The 18,617-nt window shown below is 43.7% G+C and overlaps 1 protein-coding gene across 1 annotated transcript in view; it reads left to right on the top strand.

The window, feature by feature from the left end:
- Window positions 1-472: 472 nt before the first annotated feature.
- Window positions 473-18,617, top strand: part of MSN (moesin) — a 41,429-nt gene continuing 23,284 nt past the window's right edge. The window contains exon 1 of the mRNA XM_015626728.3: window positions 473-598. Coding sequence (XP_015482214.1) covers window positions 587-598 — 12 coding nt within the window. The 5' untranslated portion in view covers window positions 473-586. The remainder of the gene's footprint in view (window positions 599-18,617) is intronic.

Below are 18,617 nucleotides of genomic sequence, written 5' to 3'. Positions count from 1 at the left end.
CTGTACAAGCTGGAAGCGTGCTTTTTAATCAAACAGATGGCTGTGAAAACCTTGTACAGAACAGCACACTGACCGGCCGCGGACACCATGGGCTGAGGAGCACGCTGAGCTTCACCTGAGCGCACACAGCTCTGGCTGCACGAGGGACAGAGGGACTGCTCACAGGTCAGTGCCGCGGTCTGGCTTTGAACAGTGCAATCGCCGACAAAATAGCATTGTTTTCTTAAATAATGCTTTTGTCAAGGACCAGAAGTCCCAATGACAATGATCCCCGCATAAACTTCTGCGACCGGGGCTGTCTAGGCACCAGTTTATGGGCACTGGAAGCCCTCGGCTCTTGCAGCGGTGGGAGTGCGCCGCAGCCCCCGCAGCCCCGCCCGGGCCGCTCGGCAGGGACCGCCCGGCTCTGCCTTCCCGGGGCGGGGGCGCCGCGGCTCCAGCCCCGCACGGAGGCGGCCGGGCGGGGCCGGGCGGGGCCTGGCCGGGCGAGAGGCGCGGCGCGGAGTCCCGTTAGAAGCAGCGCGGAGCCCGTGCGGATCCCCAGCGGCGCAGGAGGAGCGACGGCCGTGCCCAGCCCGCCGGGAAGATGCCGAAAACGGTGGGTGCCGCCGGCGCGGGGCAGAACGGAGGCCCCGCCGCGGGGTCCGGGCGGGTGCGCGGGGCCGGGCGGGCGCGGCCTGGGGGCTCCTCCCGCCTGGGCTCGGCTGCGCCCCGGCCGGCGGCGGCCGCCCCAGAGGGAGCGGCGAGGGGCACGGAGGAGATCCGCGGAGCGGAGCCTCCCTCCCGCCCCTCCATCTTGCGCTCCCCTGCCCGGCCGCCGCCGTTCTCCCGCCCGAGGGGCCGGGCCGGGGCCGCGCCCGGACCGCGGGGTCTCGGCGCGGCGGGGCCGCCTCTCCGCCCTAAAATGTCCGGCGGAGCGCGGCGGCGCCGCCCGCCCGCGTGTGCGGCCGCACCGGGGGGGCAGCGGGGCGAGGCTTCCCAGAGCCTGGTGGGAGCCGCGGCTGCTATGGCCGCCTCGTGCGCGCCCTGGAGAGGAGAAGTTGGGGTTTTCACAACTTGCACTTAGTCGGTTTGGGTTGCCAGGGAACCTTGTCCCAGCTTGACTCGAGGTATTTCTTGGCTAAAGAGGTTTTAGTACTTTAGAAAGTCTAGTCAAGTCCGTACTTGACTCTCCTCGCAGCAGGAGTTCGGTGACTAATGAGAAGCATGGGGTTTTTCCATTTATTTTCTCCTGGTTGGAGTAAAAGAATTGGTCCCAGCCCTTCATTGATAAAACAGGAAGGAGCAGGCTGGAAGTCTCTGGATGTTTCCGTACTGGACCGATCTGAAATGGCCTAAGAAAATCTAATGTTTAAGCTAAGAATCTGTGGTTTACGTAAAGGAGAGAAAAAATTAAATCCAAACAAAACCCCACCCCTATGGAAATAGAAGTTGAAATGAAATCCACAGTGATTTTCTTCTCTTTTAATAGCTTAATTTTTAAATTCTAGATATTGAATGCCTATTTGATTGACAGCTACTTTTCCTGATGTCTTAAATGCCATCTCTGATAGCATGGATAGTAGATGATGGTTATTATTATTTAAACATCAACAGCTTAAAGGATATGAAACTTCAACCACTTCAAGGTTAAAAGAGGTTAAGGTTTTCTTAAGCTGTAGAAAGGCCTTCCATCAAATATTAGTGATGATTAGTGAAGATTTACTTGCTAAAAACGCTAAAGTACAGGCAACAAGTTCAGTAAGATAAACAGAGATAGCACAAGTTAGGGCACTTCTGTGTAAAATGCAGTTGAGACCTTTTAGCTAGAGAGTTGACAGTCGTGATGAGTGATTTTTTTTTTTTTTTTCTTTAGTGTGGATCGGCCAAGAAATCCCGAACAAGAGAGGCTTGTGGGGCGGGGTTCCCAGCAGCAGGCTGAATCTGAGTGCTGGCTGTGCGAGGTGCTCATTGCAGCCTCCGCAGACACACCCTAGGCTGGATTCACCTTCTCTCAGTCTGTTGCTTTCTGGTTTTGACAGAGCAGTTCTGGTTTTGACAGAGCAGTTCTGCTTTTGGAGCTTTTAAAAAACGGAGCAGATAGAGGAATGCAAGTGTTTGGTGTAATGCTTTGTATTGCACACCGAAGGTTCTACAGAAAGCTGTTCCAGTGTCTGTGCCTGTTGCAGTACAGAGCTGCAGGCCTGCTGCTGTATCAGCCTTTGGTTTTCTGCCCCATCTGCTCTAGTTACAGACCCAACTGAAATAATATTTGAAACATTATTTCTTGATCTTTGGTGTGCAGGAACAGGATATGCTGGCATAACTGTGTAATCAGTTCTTCATGTGAAGTATACATGACTACTAGTGTGCTAGCTTAAGATTTGTTAATAGCTGCTTAATTAACAAAACAGTAAAATGCAAGAGACTTTTCTGAATCAAGGGAAAAAATCAAAGTCAAATGTGGGTGAAACCTGGGCACTTAGATGCAGGTTTATGTGGGCTTCATCACAAAAATAAATCCATTGTGAAGAAGACAGATGGAGGAAATGTTCTAGGCAACAGCTCTGGCTGGGCAGGAAAAGCATTTGTGTCAAAACTACTTGGTTGGTAGCTCTTATCATTCATCTCACCAGGCTTACAGAAACATGCTGCTGCGTGGCTTAAGCAGCAAAACCTGTTGAGTTCTGGGTCTCTACACCTCCTTAAGCTCGGCTAAATGTTAGCACATGTAGCTGGAGATTTCCATTTTGTTTTGTGAGGTTTGCTATGAGTGACACTAGGCTGTGTGGCACTATTAATAAGAATCCAAGATTAACTCTGGTAACCTTTGAACTAGTGCACATGATTTGCTGTTGTGACATGTAATGGGAGGGTTTGGTTGCTGGAGGCTTTGTAGGCTGTGTAGAAAGTCCATCATGCATCAGCCTGCTGATCCTGCCATGCTCTCAACAGGAACCCTTTACTGTTTTAGTTAGTGATACAACTCTGGTTTAAATATTTTGTGTTCTGTAAAGTTTGTGAAGTGTGAGCAGTTAAAGCAGACACCAGAAAGGGCATGTAATTCCCCCTGTGCTTTGCATTGCCGAGAGTAGAAATAGTTGAGTGCTAAAAATGAGTCGTCAAGCTCTGAAAAGGCTCTCCTCCAGTTGTGAGCAGTGTGTTTATTTGCCATGGGTAGGCTCTGATCTCTCCCTGACTGATGAGTGCAAGGCTTCTGTATCAGGATTCATTGACTATTTTGCCTATGCATGTGCTTACTCTGTGGCTTTGTGAATGGATTGGCCACTGAAGGTGAAACATGAGCACTCATCACATGTGAGGTGTGCACTCGACAATCTTGTCTGAGGACTTGGCAGTTCTGTTTCAGGTAACACAGTCTTCACTCATTGTAGAGATAAGGTTTTGATCAAAGTTAGTCTTGTGAATAAAGAAAGTTTTAGGACGTAACAAGGGAAAAGGTACCAGTCCAATCTTCATTACACCTTAGTTTGAAGATAAATGTAGAAGTAGTTATTAGGATCTTTAGGGACCCCGTCTGTATGAATTGATGGCCCTAATTCCCAGCAGGACTCAAAAGCTTTTTTTCCCTGTTGTTATTTGGAACTTCAGGGTTCTGGTTAGAGGAAAAGTAACTGAGAGATTGAAGTTTCCATTAAGAGAAACCTCTGGTTAATTAGTTTCTTGTGTGTAGCTACTTGCTACCAAATGCTGCAACAAGATGGCAACTATTAGCAGAATGCTACACTTGTTTGTGTGATAGTTTTTATTCTTTTTCTTTTTTTCCTCTTGTGGAATTTGCTTGGTATCTTGAAGGGGGAAGGCATACTGATGAAAACTGTGACCTTAATAGATGGGCACTTCTCTCTTGATCCTATTGTGCTATGAAGGAACTCTAGAAGCATTCTAGATGCCTCCTGTCTTATTTCATGACTGACCCATTGGTCATATCTCTTCTTTTCCTCACTCAGTACTTGGAAATCTTGGTGACACTGATCCAAGTTTAACATGTGTGCTAACTTGTTAGGCAAGCTTAATTCATTATATGTTTCTTCTAATGCCATCAGATATCTGACTTGCTGTAAAGAGGTGTGTTTGAATGCTCCCAAAGACCTTCCTTTATACATAAGTGTTTCTTTCAGATTACTTTGTACTTCAGATGAAACAATAGCTAAAACATTCTGCATTTACAGTGGAAACTGTAAATTCAGGTAAACTACTGAAACTGGTAAGCAGTGAATTATCTGTAGCTGTATACCATGGGACTTTGCAAAACAGGAAAGGCCTTTACACCCTAGCTCGTGTTGTATTTAACAGCTTGGTTGCTAGGTTCTGCAAGAATAGCTAAGTTTTACTTCATATCAGATGAAGCAATTGAGCCTGCCAGTGAGCAAAGCTTCTGTTTGGTACTTTTAGGCCTTCTGTATTAAAGTTAGACAGGAATTTTTAAAATACACCATTGATGATGAACAAACACTCACTTTGTTTTTGCATACTAGTGAAATCTTCCTGGTTCTTCTTTTGGCAAGCCCTGAGCCTGACTGGGTAAAACCTCTCAGTTTTAGTGGTTTTACACTGTTGTGAGCAAGAGCTGTTCCAAGCGCCTGATCTGAATTGGTAGTCTTGATCCAGTTTACAAAACTTCAAGATGACAGTGTTATGTCTAAGAGTGCTTATCATACATGAGGTTTTAGAAGATGAAACGTCTTAGTTGAGTCCTTTAATTTTTTGTAGTCTTGATTTGTTGCACGAGGCAGCTGAGCAAGAAGCAGGTTGGTGATGTGGAGCCAATAAAAGGGGCCAAGGAGAGCTTTAGGTCTGCTGCTTCAGCTGGAAGAATACTACAGGAAACAGGGTGTCTCTTCTCAAGGGTTCACCATCACTCGCTTCTTGCAAATACCCTGTCACCATAACGTTTACAATGAGCATCTTTCTTAAACCTTCAGGGCATTGTAGCCCTTTCCTTGGGGTGATTCTACTTTGATTAGTCACCCCTGAAGTTTAATTACAATTTTTGCTTTTCTCTTGAGGACGGTTCATAAGATGTCTTAATACGGACTCCTTTATTTTGAAAGGAAATGGCATGTCTGCCTCTAGAGGAAACTTGCTTCAGTTGTTTTATGTATGATGTCTACTCTGAAGTGAAATTCTCCTCAGAAAGCTCACTAAGTGCCTAGTAGCTGCTTGAAAGACGGATGAACTGAAACTGAAGGATTCAAAAACGCGCTGCTTGTGCCACTGGGTGTGCCGGGGGAGAGCTCCCTCCTGGGGCTGCTGGCCTGGCCACTGATCCCTGCAGCCCAGCGGCTGCTCCACAGAGAAGCCCCTCTTCCTGCACAGAGCTGCCTCTGGCTCTGCTCCAGGCTGTGAAGGAAACTGACTAAAAGCTTCCTCTGGCTGCGTCACCTCCTGGACTCTTTCCTGGCTCGGTGCAGCTCAAGCAACCTTATTTGGCTGACTTCATTTATTATTTTTTTTATTCCCTTTCTGTGCAGCAAGAGGGCCTCCCTGAATTTGCACAATAAAGCTGTTATCTGTGCTTAATCGCTGTTCTGAGAACTACAATGGGGTTTGTTTGAAAAGAGCTCCAAAATTCAACTCCTTGGATCTCTTGTTATTCTCGTGTATTTTTTCCCTTTTGTCTGTTTGCTAAGTGATTCCACCAGAAACCTCCAGAGAGGAGTGTCTGCTGCTGTAGTCACACTATTGGAAAAGAGGAAATCTCTCTCTACCCAGGAATAATCCAGGGCAATTAACTGATGTAAATTAAGAGCAATAGTAAGCAGCTAGTTAATTGCTTGCTTTTTCCTAGGGGTATTTGGGAACAGCGGGTATTTGCATAGTGCAGCCAATAATACTGAATTAAATTTGTTTTTATCCCATCTGAAACTTCCAAACTAGGCTGAAGTCTCTAGGTTGATGGAAGGCTGCTCTTTCAAGCACATCTCTTTGTAACATTCCTGTGGCTGTTTCTAGGTGGAGCATTCAAGTGTTTGGGAAGTTGTGGGCATAAAACCCACCCTTCTGAGCCCAGTAGCTAATGCTGACTCTTAAGGTAGTGTTTAGAGCAAATACTTGGTGGGGAGGTAGGAAGAGACAGTCACTGGCAGGCTTGGTGATTATAAGACCACAGGATCATCTACAACTTCTTGGGGGTTTAGAACCTGAAATTGCAGAGGTTTGGGCCTTATATTGACAAGACACAATTATGGCTGCAGCCACTGTGGCTATCAATAGGTAGGTGATCTAGTGCTGCTTCCTTCCTGTGCAGCTGTGAAAGGATATATTCACTTCTATGAATGTGTGATCCTCCACTGCAGTACTGGGGCAGTCAAACTCCTCACCTTTGTGTAGCAGCTTGTTGAACTTAAATGGGGGAAAAAAACACCCTTTGAAGATGTTTTTAAAGGCATGACTCCTGCAGAATGCTTTTTCCTAGCTGTTCTAACATCTCTGAAGCTTCAGTGTTTGTTTTGAGGAACCTATTGAAAAATGCAAGCTGTGGATGAAAGAATGCTGACCAGTTCTCATCCTATTGCCAGGCTAAGGAATAGGAGTACTTGGCCATGCTAAGCCTCTTTGCCTTTGGCTGTTGCTGGTTGATGAATAGCTATGGACAAGGGCACAGAAGTGCACTAAAGGAGGAAAGAATGAAAAAGCTCTGAATCTGATCAGCTCCGTATAGAGAAACATGTAATTAGGCAAGAGTGAGGTGATGGACTAGAAGGGGGAAAAGACACTCCTTTCTCTGCCAGCTGGGATTTTGTGTAGAGTAAAATGAAACCACAGAAGAGTTCAGAAAGAATACCTGAAACAGTGAATTAAGTGCCATGGTGTTCATGGTCCAGCCTGAGCTGTATTCTTGCAAATTCCTAGTTCTCTTTGTCAGCTTGTTTGTTTCCTAGAGGAAGGCTTCTCAGGAGACAGAATTTTACTGTTCTGGAGTGTGAATACTGTAAAAACATGTTTGTTTTATTTTTCATTGTCTCTTGTTTTGGTGGGGGCAGTGGGGTTGTTAAATTGATATTGGAGAATTTTGCATGCAACATATTGATGAACAGTTATTCTGCCATTGGATGCCTTCCTATGTTCTTGAGGTGGAATCATAGAATCAGTTTGGTTGAAAAAGACCTTTAAGTTTGAATCCAGCTGTAAACTGATGACTTTCTGCAACCACAAGCCATTCTTGTCTGTCTGTATACCACTGATTTGTAGTAGTCTCCTTTGTAGGCCCTTATCAGAGCATTTTTTTTCTCTCTTGATTAGGAATCAAGTTGTGGTGAAGTGACTTTGCACTGGCAGGTTTTTCCTGTACTATCTGATCAATCACTTAGTCACAACATTTAATAAATATATTTGGTTTTATATATCATGGGCTAGTAAAGCACAGAATTCTAGGCTAACTAATGGAATTCTGGGCTTTTTCCTTGCCATAGCCTTTCAACTGTACAGTACAGTTGAAAAGCTGTGGCAAGGAAAAAGCCCAGAATTCCATTGTGCATTGTTACAGTGCAAAAACTGAACTGCCAGAGAAATTATTAGGATGAAATTAGGAAAGTATTAGGAGAAATTAGGAAAGTATTAGGAGAAATTAGGATGAAGTGTCAGGATGCTTGATATCTTCCATCCCCCAGAGGTGTGGCTTTTCATTCATGATGTCTCTAAGAATATAAATATGGCATAGGTTTTATTTTTTTAATTCGCTTTTCCAGAACAATATATTCAGAGAGTAAAAAAAAAAAAAAAAAAAAAAATAGCTCATCTATATGCTTAATGTTTTTTCAGGCAATTTTCTGGATGGACAAGAGGGTTTTGGTTGTGTATAATTTTTTTTATCTGTTAAAATCCAGAACTTGATATCTTCCTGATTATTGTAGTCTACAGGACTTGCATAATGTCAGCAAATGATTCTGAAAGCCACTGTAAGAAATAAGGCAGTTCCACTGCTGACAAATTCAAGCAATATCAGGTTTCCCAGTAAAAAAAGTTGTATTATAAAACCCACACAATACTTGGTGCTCCAATACATCTTTTTACATGGAAAGAATCCTATGAGTCCTATTAGTTAGAAGTGATAGAGAAGGAGGGATTTGTACATACGTATTAAAAGTAAGGGCTTGCTTACAGATCATTAAGTAGACACTTTAATGAAGATAACCTCTTTGGATTGGCTGTTTTTGCTGTGTTTGATGCCCCCCAGGGTGTGTTTTGCCCTCTTGAATACAAGGGCACAGTGCTGGCTCCTCTTGAGCCTGCTGCTGATCAGATCCCTTTCTGCAGGGCTGCTCTCCTCTCCCAGTTTGGGCTTGTGCCTGGTATTGCTCTTTTCCATGTGCAGAATCTGCCATCTGTTCTTTTGAAATTTTATGCCACTGATCAATCATGCTCTGATTTACCTAGATGCCTTTGCAAGACCTCGTGTCCCTTGAGAGAGTCAACAGCACACCCAGTGCTGTGTTGTCAGCACCTTTGCTCGTGGTGCATCCAGCTCCTGCAATCCAAATCCTTGACAAAAATACAGAGCCACACTGGTCCTGTTATGGAGACCTGGGGAATGTCACTGGAGACTGATTTCCAGCCAGACACAGACCCATTCCCTGCAGCCCTCTGAGCCCTGCTGCCACTGGTTCTTCATCCAGCACACTTTGAACTTCCTTATCTTGCAACTGAACCACTTGGCCAGAAGGATGCTGTGAAAAGCAGTATCAAAAGCTTTACTAAAATACTGAAAAACTAAATCCATGACCTCTCCTTCATCCATTGAGTGGGTGACCTTATTGTAGAAGGATTCCAAATTATTTACAACTTTCTCTTCATGAGCCCATGCTGGCTGTGCCTGATGATTGCATTGTCTTTTAAATGCTTTAATGTCCTTTAAATGCCTTTCAGTAGCACCCAGTAACTTGGTAAATTTAATTGCTGCTAAGACAGTTCTTCAAGAAAGCAAAATTGCCTGGAAAGCTGGAAGGATTGAAAGAAACTTGCTTATAGCACAGCAGAGACAATAGAATACTCAGTGTCTAAGCAATAAAAACATGCAATATTGTGACATGTTTGGTTTGGTGTATGGTTTATATGTGTTTTGCTTTTAAAATCAGCAGAGTTATCCTTTAGGGATGTCACTAGATTATATTACTCATTGTATTCATATGTTCCTCTAAGTTTTGACAGGAGTCATTAATGGAGACACTGCACAGCAGTCATAAGAAGGGGTTGCTTCTCTAGTGTATTGTTTGTTACTATTGTATGTTACATCCAAATGTTAATAAATGTCTGTGGTCTGTGAGATGAGATTGAAAGCTTAAGCCTCAATAACTCTTTTGCCAACATCTGTTTATTTCATTTGTTCCTATGTGTACCTCAATATTAAGAAAATGTAAAACTGCTTTTGAAAAAGTGAATGATTAACTTAATTTGTTTTTTTTTTGGATAGACAATGAAAGCTTTAGCTGAGACATATTGAATCCAATGTCTGTCCATATTCTGTGTTCTGTGGCTACAATTATCCTCCTACAGTGAAAAATCAGGATCTGAGCTTGCCTGAAGTTGAGAAAATTGGCTTCTTCTGTTACTGAAAATGTGCTGCTTGAGCAACTGGATTTTTGTTGCAGTATCTGTAATTTTCACTAAGGCACCCTCGACATGTGAATTTGTTTGCATTGGTGAAATACTGGAAGCAGAGAGCAGTAAAATTATTATGTTCTATCACTTCACTCTTCACAGTCCCCTAGACAACCAGAAGCTGCTGTAGGAACTGTTAGACATGACTGCTCATTTTGTGAGCTGCCTCAAAATACTGGTAATTTGAACAATGGAGTCAAAAAGACTAGAATTACTAAAAATGTCAAGAAGCTCCAAGACCACGGTTGGGACTGTGGAAGGCTTGAAGAGGTTTTTTATTCAACACCATAAAATGCTTTATCACTAAGCCAAGAAAACATTTTGTTAAGTGATGTCTTAGTCCTTCAGCCTGCAGCTCCATTGTGCTGATTTTGTTACAGAAGCTGGACTGTAAGTTATTCTTTGCTGTAATACTGAGGAGACATACTTTCTTTGTTGCTATGCTTACACTTCAGAAACTGTTGAGGAAAGCCTCTTAGCTGAAGTTGGTATTGAAAAAACCCAAGTATTGACTTAATATTTTTTGTTTTGCTTAAAACAGTAAACTGCACCTGAAATTGATAGTATTCTGACCCAGCCATGACAATGTGGGAAGCAGAAAGTTCCTGAAAATTAATTTTCTTACTCTGCTTGTAATGGCTTGCTGCTGCATGTGTCTTGGGCTTTGTGAAATCTATAGACACCAATGTCTTCTGCACTGTACACCTGTGTACTCTGTGTTGGCAGCCATACATGCAGAAGTGCAAATCTCAGAAAAACCCAACTTAGGGCTTTTTTTCCCTTTATCTTGCTCTGTGGTTTGTTACTACCATGTCAAATTGAAGGGTGACTGCAAGAGGCAATGCAATGTATTATGCTCAGTTGGAATACCTTTTTGCAAATCCAGCAGTTTAAGGTAGAGATCTGATTTTGAAAGGGGGTCCATGTCAGCATTTTCAGCTGTAAGAATATATCAGTATAGCAGTGCTGTCTTGAATCTACCAAAAGAATAAATAGAAGGACTAAATAACTTCCAACTCACTGAAAGATCAGACCAGTCTGAACAGTACTTGCTTCAGCATCATGCACAGGAAATACAATGCTTTGTGTTTGTTCTGACAAATTCTAAAAAATCAAGTGAAAATCTGACAGAAGGCTGTCCTGCTCCTTTGCTGCTTCAAGTTCTGACAGATTTAATACATAGGCTTTGTTGCTTGCTCTGTACTTGATTCACCTCTGTGCAGTCTCTTCTGCCCCTAAGCATCAAATGTACCTTAGTCAGAGGTGACCAGCCACTTCTCCCATGGCTAAGTTTTCTATGTCTTTAATATTGGAAAAAAATGCTTGGTGAGTGTCTCTTTTTTTCTCTCTAGAACATCTTGGACTATGTGCTGCATTGCTCTGTCAAGTTTTTCCTTCTCTTATTACAAATAGCTTTGTGCAAATGCTCTGGACTCAGAAAAGTTGGGCATAGAGGACTTTCCCTAATTAAATGTTTTTACTGTATTCTAATGACAGCTTTGATTTGGCACTTGGGAAGGATTTAAAAATAATTGTGATTTGAGAGGATTCAGATAGTCTTATAAATCAAGTGATTTTTCTGGTCTGCTATTCCCTTAGAGAAAGAGGGGTTGTTAAATTCATTAATGTGGATCTATCCATTTCTACAACAATCCTGAGTGGGAGTAGTTAGCTTCTCTTACTGCTCCCAGTGTTCTGGAGAAGTGCTGTTAGGGGTAAGAAGTGCAGTTAGGGGTAAGATATCTGCACACAGGAGCATTGAAGGAGGAGCCCCTGACTTGGATCAAAGTTGAATTCATGTCTGCCAACCCTATGCTGCTGTACCTTAGCATATGGAAAAACCTGAAAACATAAAGCAACCCTACACAGCAGGTCTGGGTAAGAGATAAAACCTCAAGCTGACTTCTGAATATTCTCTGCAGAAGGCTGGTTTTCAGGCTCCCTGCCTCTCCTTAGTCTAATGAGTTTTACTGTTTGCTTTTTTAGGCTATCTCTGCATGTATGTTGACCTGTTCAGGAGATGTACTCTGCATCTGGCTATTTATCTTCCTACTAACCAGTTGAGTTTCTCAGTTTTGACCTGCAGCTTTAGGAAAACCACTAAGAGTTTGGCTTATCTGCACGTTTGGCTGCATAAAGATGATCCATAACACCTCTGTAGAGGAGAATCAGGGATCTAGATACTGAAACTGCAATTTGTGTAAGGAAATTACTCTTGCCTAGTTGATACAAAAAGTTTGTTTATGTTAGTAAGTCTTACTTGACCACTGACATTCCTGGGCATTCAGCAATGTCTTCATCAATGCACCTAGGTCTCAAGTGTTAGTTGAAGTTTATCAGGCTTTCTTTCTAAAATAGCCCCATTTCAAACAGTGTATTTCAAGAAGTGTATGAATGTGAACCCGAAAGAGTGGATTTAATTGCAGCCTTGAATGAACTAAATTAACTTGGTTGATTGCCTGAGAGCTTTGACAGATTGCTGCCACTGTAAAGTTTTGCATCAGTTCTGTTCTGAAGTTCAACAAAAAATGGGGTTAATGGCATGTATATATGTGGCTTGATGGTAAATCTCACCAAGGGTTTGTGTATCAGAGGTGTCAGAGTTGCTGCAAAGGATAAAGCAGGTATGCCTGGGAGTGAGAAATAAGTGGTTCAACAGCTTGGTCCATCTTGTCCAGTTGTACCCAAAAAAGCCATTTTGCCCTTTCTCTTCTATGGCCTGTAGCAGTGCCCCTGTGTAAATGTAGTGAACAGGACCAAAAAAATTATTCTGCTAGAGAAAATAACAGAAGAGTTATTCCCACCCTGATCCATCCTTTTTAATTCCTGCTTGTGGTGTAATTGTGGAGTACAAGAATGAAGCCAGAGAGGTGACTGGGAGGGTTCAGGTTGTTCAGGATGGCTTCCCATGGTGGTGGATACAGACATTGCATGTGCTGGCACTGCTCTCCTCAGCTCCTGTGCCCCTTCAGGAACCTTTTGGGACACGAGGTTCTGTGTCATGGTGGTGTAGCTACTCTCCTCTATTAGGAGAGCTCAAATGCTAGAACTAGATGGAACTTAAAATGACAAAGAATATTTCAGCAATTCACAATCTGGTCTTTTATAAACTGTGGACAGTTCAAACAGAACTATTTAAAATCTAAAATAGGTCAGTGGTAGGGAAGCAAATATGGGTGGGGAAACTGAATATTAAGAAGAAGTGTAGAACTGAGCCATTTAGGGGAAATCCTGTGTTTTAGGGAACTATGACCTAAATAGATATGAAAATGCAGCCAGCCTAAATGAGACCCTGTACTGAAAGGAAGTTGCAGGATTTGTCTAGCGTGCTGGAAATGATAAAGCTGAAAATCACAGGATGATGAAACAGCTTTAGCTCATACTTGACTGTGCATGTAGTTAAATTTGGAGGGATGGCTCATAGTCTGGGCAGTCAGATCCCACAGTAAGACTGTGTTCTAGCTCCTAGAAGTCTGGCCATTGTTCAGAGGTTCAGTGAGGGCTGTGAGCTGGCCAAGAACTTGATGTGCCACACCCAGGCCATGCTCTGGGTGTCTAGAACAGGCAGCCCTGTGTTCAGCTCCCCTCTCTGTAATAGAGCTAAACTGCTAGGAATCTCTTAGTTGAAGGACAGAGAGAAGCACGTGAAACAGATAAGCTTGCTGTGACTTTTTATCTAAATGTGAGGCTTTTAGAAGGAAGAGCTTGGCCACAGCAATTATCCTCATGCTTTCTTCCCTGTGGAAAGTGTCTTTAGTGTTTAGCAGAGTGTTGGAGTGGAGCCATTTTATTTGCCCTCGATTCCAAGTTACCTCTGAAATGATTCTTAACTGCAGGTGAATTTAGGGACCTTTACATAGGGACTGAGTATTGAGTCTATTAGCTCATGAACCTCAAGTACTTACTGTACATGTGATGCCTCAATGCAGGTAACACTTGTCTTGTTAGCATCCTGTCTTGATCTTGTTTTGAGCTCCTTCCAGCAAAGTAGGTGCTTGTGATTTTGGCAGACATTCACTGGGTGCTATGTTTGGAAAACTCACTGGCTTTTTGGGAACATATCTTGGCTCCCAGTCTTGACTGATCAGCCCCTCCAACTGTCTTTGCAACTGTTAAAAGGTTCTGGGGAATTCCCTGTCCTTGGCTTGAGGATGGAAGGGGAAGAACTGGACTAAGGGGAGGTTGGGGTGGGGAAGAAAGTTGCCTTCTAAGAGCCTTCTCAGAAAATCTGAAGTGTCTCTGATGGTGGTAGGGAGTGCAGTGACTGTTTTGCTGGCCAAGTGACTGCAGTCACAGCCAGGATTGTAACACCTTTGTGCAGTGTTCAACATAAGGGAGGTGGCACAAAACACTTGTTTGTAACCTGTGAGTGGGATTGCCTGGGAGGAGCACAAATGGTGTGAGGAATGTCACCCATACCACTGCTGGCATTCAAACATGCCCACTGCCTGCTAACTGCCCTTAGGTTGAGGAGCTTTAGCAAGGGATATGGTTAAGCTCTGGCATGTGAAATACAACTGCCAACCCTACTATAAGTGTGCAGAGCCCATAATAGGTGTGTATATTTCTCCAGAGAAAAGTTCTTCTAGCAGGCACAAAAAAAGAAGTGTTTACAAAACAAGCAACCTCCCCAAAGATGTACAGATTGTAAAAGCTGAATGATGGCAACTGCATGTTACTAGATTTTGCTTTAAGTTTTACCTCCTGATCCAGATGTTTGGAAAAGGGGTTGGGGATTTTCCCCGTGGTATTTTAATTTCCTTCTGGGTTTTGACTAGTAAAGGATGTTCTCTCTAAGCAGGTCAAACAACAGGTATAAAAATAGCTATTCCAAGGGCTTCTTCAAACTGACTCTAAAGAAACAGAAAATGGCAATGTTAATTACTTGGAACAGCTACAGGAAAGCAAAGGGAGGTGCATGAATAATCTATTTATGGAAAAGGAAATGGCAAAAATAGAGGAATTGATCTATTGCACAAGGTTGGGAGTAAGTAGTGTACTAAGAGGCATACAAGTATCTGGTCTTGACTGTAAATGTGGGGATCCACCCATGGCTGCTTCTACTGGCTTAGTACTCTCATCTTGCAACTCCTTTCCTCTAAGTGAAACTTTTTGCCCTCTGGAGAGGATGGCAAGCTGCTAGTAGCCATGGTGTTCAAACATTGTTGGTGGGATGTGACTGGCTGAAAAGTAAAGGATTGCATTTAAGTAGCTTTAACCTGGAAACATCATTAATGATTTTGGAAGCCAGATTCTGTGGGCAGTAGGGGAATTTTAATAGTAGTTTTGAATTGATAGCTTTGTAGTAGCCTTTGTAAAGTAGAACCTTCATTCCTGAAAAGGAATCAGGTAAAATCACTGATTAAATTTGGTAAATGATACCTCTGGAGTTCTAAAATGTGGAGTTCTCCTGCCCTATGGAGCCAGCATTGGCACAGCCCTGGCTGTGCAGTGTTTTGAGTGTGTGCTTGCTGGTGCTAATGAAGCAAGGTGCCTCCAGAGCAATGGAACATTGATTGTGAGCCAGCTGCAAAGCTGGGGCAGGGTGGGTGGGTGAAGGCATCTAAAGTAAGGCAACTGCAAACAACAGACCCTTTGCATGAGGAGTAGGCTTTTTTGAAGTTTTTTTGTGAATGCTGTGAACGTTTTTTGAAGGAGACCTCATTTTTTAGAGAAACTGTCCTTGAGGGTAATAAATCTGATTCTCCATCATTTGAGGGAAAAAAGGAATCTGTAATTAATATAAGGGTGTCTGAAGTAGACCCCCTGGCTTGATATGAATAACTGATCTCTGGGCTGACAAACATGTCCTGCAAGGATGATCCCCTCTAACTCCACTTAGTGATTCTCTGCTCAGGCCTCTCTGAGTACCAGGTATCAGTCACGTGCAAAGGAAGACTTTAACAGGAAGGTACCTGTGGCTTCTCACACTTGATCTTGAGAACCAGATAAACAATACAGCAAAATATTGCTGTGTTGCTGTGCTCTGTAGAGATTGCCTTTTCAATGGCAGCAACTGTCTTCAAGGAAATGGATTTTTTAATTTTTTTTTTTAATGAGAGCATTCCTGATTACCCTTTGCTGTATGGAAGAATTTTATTTTTCTTCTCATCACTGTGAGATAAACAGTACAAATTAACACAGGAATATTTTGAGATTAACAATCAAACAAATACACCAGGGCTCTAACACTAAAGAATGAGAGGGTTTGTATTAGAAGAAATCACTTGGTTTCCTTTTTTAAAACTGACTGCTTTAGCATTATATATTGTAGCAGATTTTTAGTTACAGACACAGAGAGAGAGAGAGAATATTCAGAGTTTAAAGGGACCCACAAAGATCATCAAGTCCAGATATCAAGTGAATGATGTGTATGGGGATTGAAACTGCAGCTGAGGATGTTATTAGCACCATGCTCTAATCAACTGAGCTGATCTCATTAATCACCTCAATCAGTTTCTTGTCTTTTCTCAAGGATAAGGTTAAGTTTTCTGCCACTGGATGGTTGAAATGAAGCAAGGTTTTATAAACCTTGTTAGAAAACTCCTATGGAAATGCAGTTGGAATGGGCACAGAATTGGCTTATTTTGAACCCTTTTGTCAGGTAAAGCAGAAATCCTCTGCTCTTCCAAGCTCTGCATAGGAAAGATTATCTTTTTTATGGCTGATGTGATATGTTTTCCCTCCTACCCAGTGTTTGTAAATTGGTGCTATGAAGGTGAGTTTTGCTGGAAGCTATGGGCAAGCACTGGCAGCATCCCTCGGTGTCTCTGTTGCAGTGAGGTATTAAATGCCACAGATGACACAGAGCAGGTCTGCCCAGACACTGCTGCTTCCACCCTTTCTTAGGTGCTGGTGCCTCCAGCCTTTCTCCATCCAGGCTTTGCAGACAGACTTCTGAAAGCTGTGAACTTTCTTGGTCTTGCAGGCTGGTGCTCTGGCCTGCTTCCTCTTCCTGTCCTCAGCAGTGTGGCTCCTGAGGCTGTGTGGGTGCTGTGGTGCATTGCCCACACGAGCAATCTTGTCTTGCTGTGGATGAAGAGCAGTTGCTGGTGGTGGGGGTACAGCTCTGGTGTGACTGTGCTCAGGTGTGGCTCCACAGCAGCTTTGGTATCCAAGCTGGCTTGCTGCTCTGCTCCTTCACAAGGAAGGCATAAGACCATGTGAGCACAAATTTTGTTAGATTTAGCCTGAATTCTTCCCTGACCAGGCTTGCTGTTGCTCACAAGAGAGGTTTGTGAAGCTGGGTAGTAGCAACTACCCCTTCACTGGCTCTCTGTCTTCAGGCTCCATGCTAAAGTCATTAGAGATGCTTTAAAAGATGCATTCCTGCTACAGGCTGTACTTAGGTACCAAAAGAAAGCAACATACTCTATAGGATGTAAGTCCTGCTTCTGGCTGACTGGTACCAGAAGCACCATGGCAAGTTTCTCCTCGGGAGGTAGCTTTATTCAAATGTGGGGTGGGATGGGATGCCTTGATTTACTGCGTGGCCTGTGCTCCAGTCAAATGGGAAGTGCTGTGTCCCCAGCAGAGCAGGATTGGGCTGGTGGAGAGAGCTGGGAAGCTCCCAGGAGCTGCTGGGAGGGTTAACCTCTCTCTGGTGTCTGCAGTGCGGTGCCTAGGGTGTCCCTGCTGCTGTTCCGTTCCCTGATGGGCTTAGAGGTATGAAAAGGCCCTTTAAGACTGGTGGAAGGGGGCTTGGTTAATTAAGTGTAATCCTTTGAGAAATTGCAAGCGCTTTCACATGACCCGATCCCAGCCTCACCCTGACACAGAGGGCCCGGGGCTGTTTCGGCAGGGTGCTGGCACTCGGGAAGGAGCCAGATGTCTGTGAGTATGGCTGGTGCTGGAGGTGTGGGGCATCACCTCTGGTTCCTCTCCAGGGCAATGCAGAGCTCTGCTGTCCTCACTGAGCAGTGGTGGGAAGGGAAGCGCAGCACTGCAGGGTGCTCGTACTCCAGAATCCACCTGCTCACTCCGAGGAACAGAGTTTAACTTCTTGTTAAACTTACCATATTGCTGCTAATCTTGCTAAAAGCTAAAACTGGGCAGATTTTTAGATTATTGAGATGCTTTATGAGATCTTAGTTCATGCAGATCCAGCTGGATTTGATGGGCTTCCCAGGTCAGACCTGTTGGAACTGATGCATGATATTGGGCTGGTATTTTTACATGGAGTAACTGCTGGGTAAACTGGTGCTTTTCAGTGCAGAGGCTATAAAGGTTGGTCTGGAATTTCTTTTTAATTGAGCTTGCTTCTGTTGCCAGTCAAATTTGCAATAAAGTATAAGTTTTCCCTATGTTATATTCTCCAGAAATAGTCCACTTGGTGGCTTGGAACCTGGGAAGCAGGGAATATCTGAAGCTCGGAGCCTCCGGCCCAGCAGGGTATAACAGCTTCCTTGCACGCAGGAAATGCAGGGAGGAAAGAAGCTTTAGCTCAGGGTCAGGGTTTTGTAGAGGTCGATACTCTGTTGTGCTGACTCCACTTATTATTCTGACATGAATTTCCTAGTACTCTATTCCTGTCTCAGCTTATGACAAACAGAACTGTCTTTTCTACCTCTCATGCTGCTCAATGCACTGGGGCATTAGCACAAGCAATACATCCGTTACTGAGCGTGACAGCATCAGCCTTTCCTGTTTGTCCTGCCATATGCAGTTACACATTTTCATCTCAGGAAGTTGTTATAGCACACTGCTAGGAGGACTTATTTGCAGACCTGGAAGATACCTGACAATTAGTGCTGATAGTAAAATTTATTTGGAATCACAGTGTGGCAGAAAGTGAGATTTGAAGGTACATGGGCAATTTTAAAATACCTGAGAAGATGCTGCAGATAGGTGCCTGGTACCACTGTCCATGAAGTGTGTCTCTTGTAGACTGCTGAACACCATGGGAGGAGGGGGACAGTGGTGGCATGTGCCTTCAGAAAGATTTTGCTGGTTTCTTTGGCTGCAGCTGCTCTGGGGGTGGAAGAGTATCCCTTCCATGCAAGAGCTTCTGTGTGTGC

Source organism: Parus major, chromosome 4A, assembly GCF_001522545.3.
Source record: "Parus major isolate Abel chromosome 4A, Parus_major1.1, whole genome shotgun sequence".
Lineage (NCBI taxonomy): Eukaryota > Metazoa > Chordata > Aves > Passeriformes > Paridae > Parus > Parus major.
Note: the sequence above shows the minus strand (reverse complement) of the source record. Positions and strands in the feature narration are given on the sequence as shown.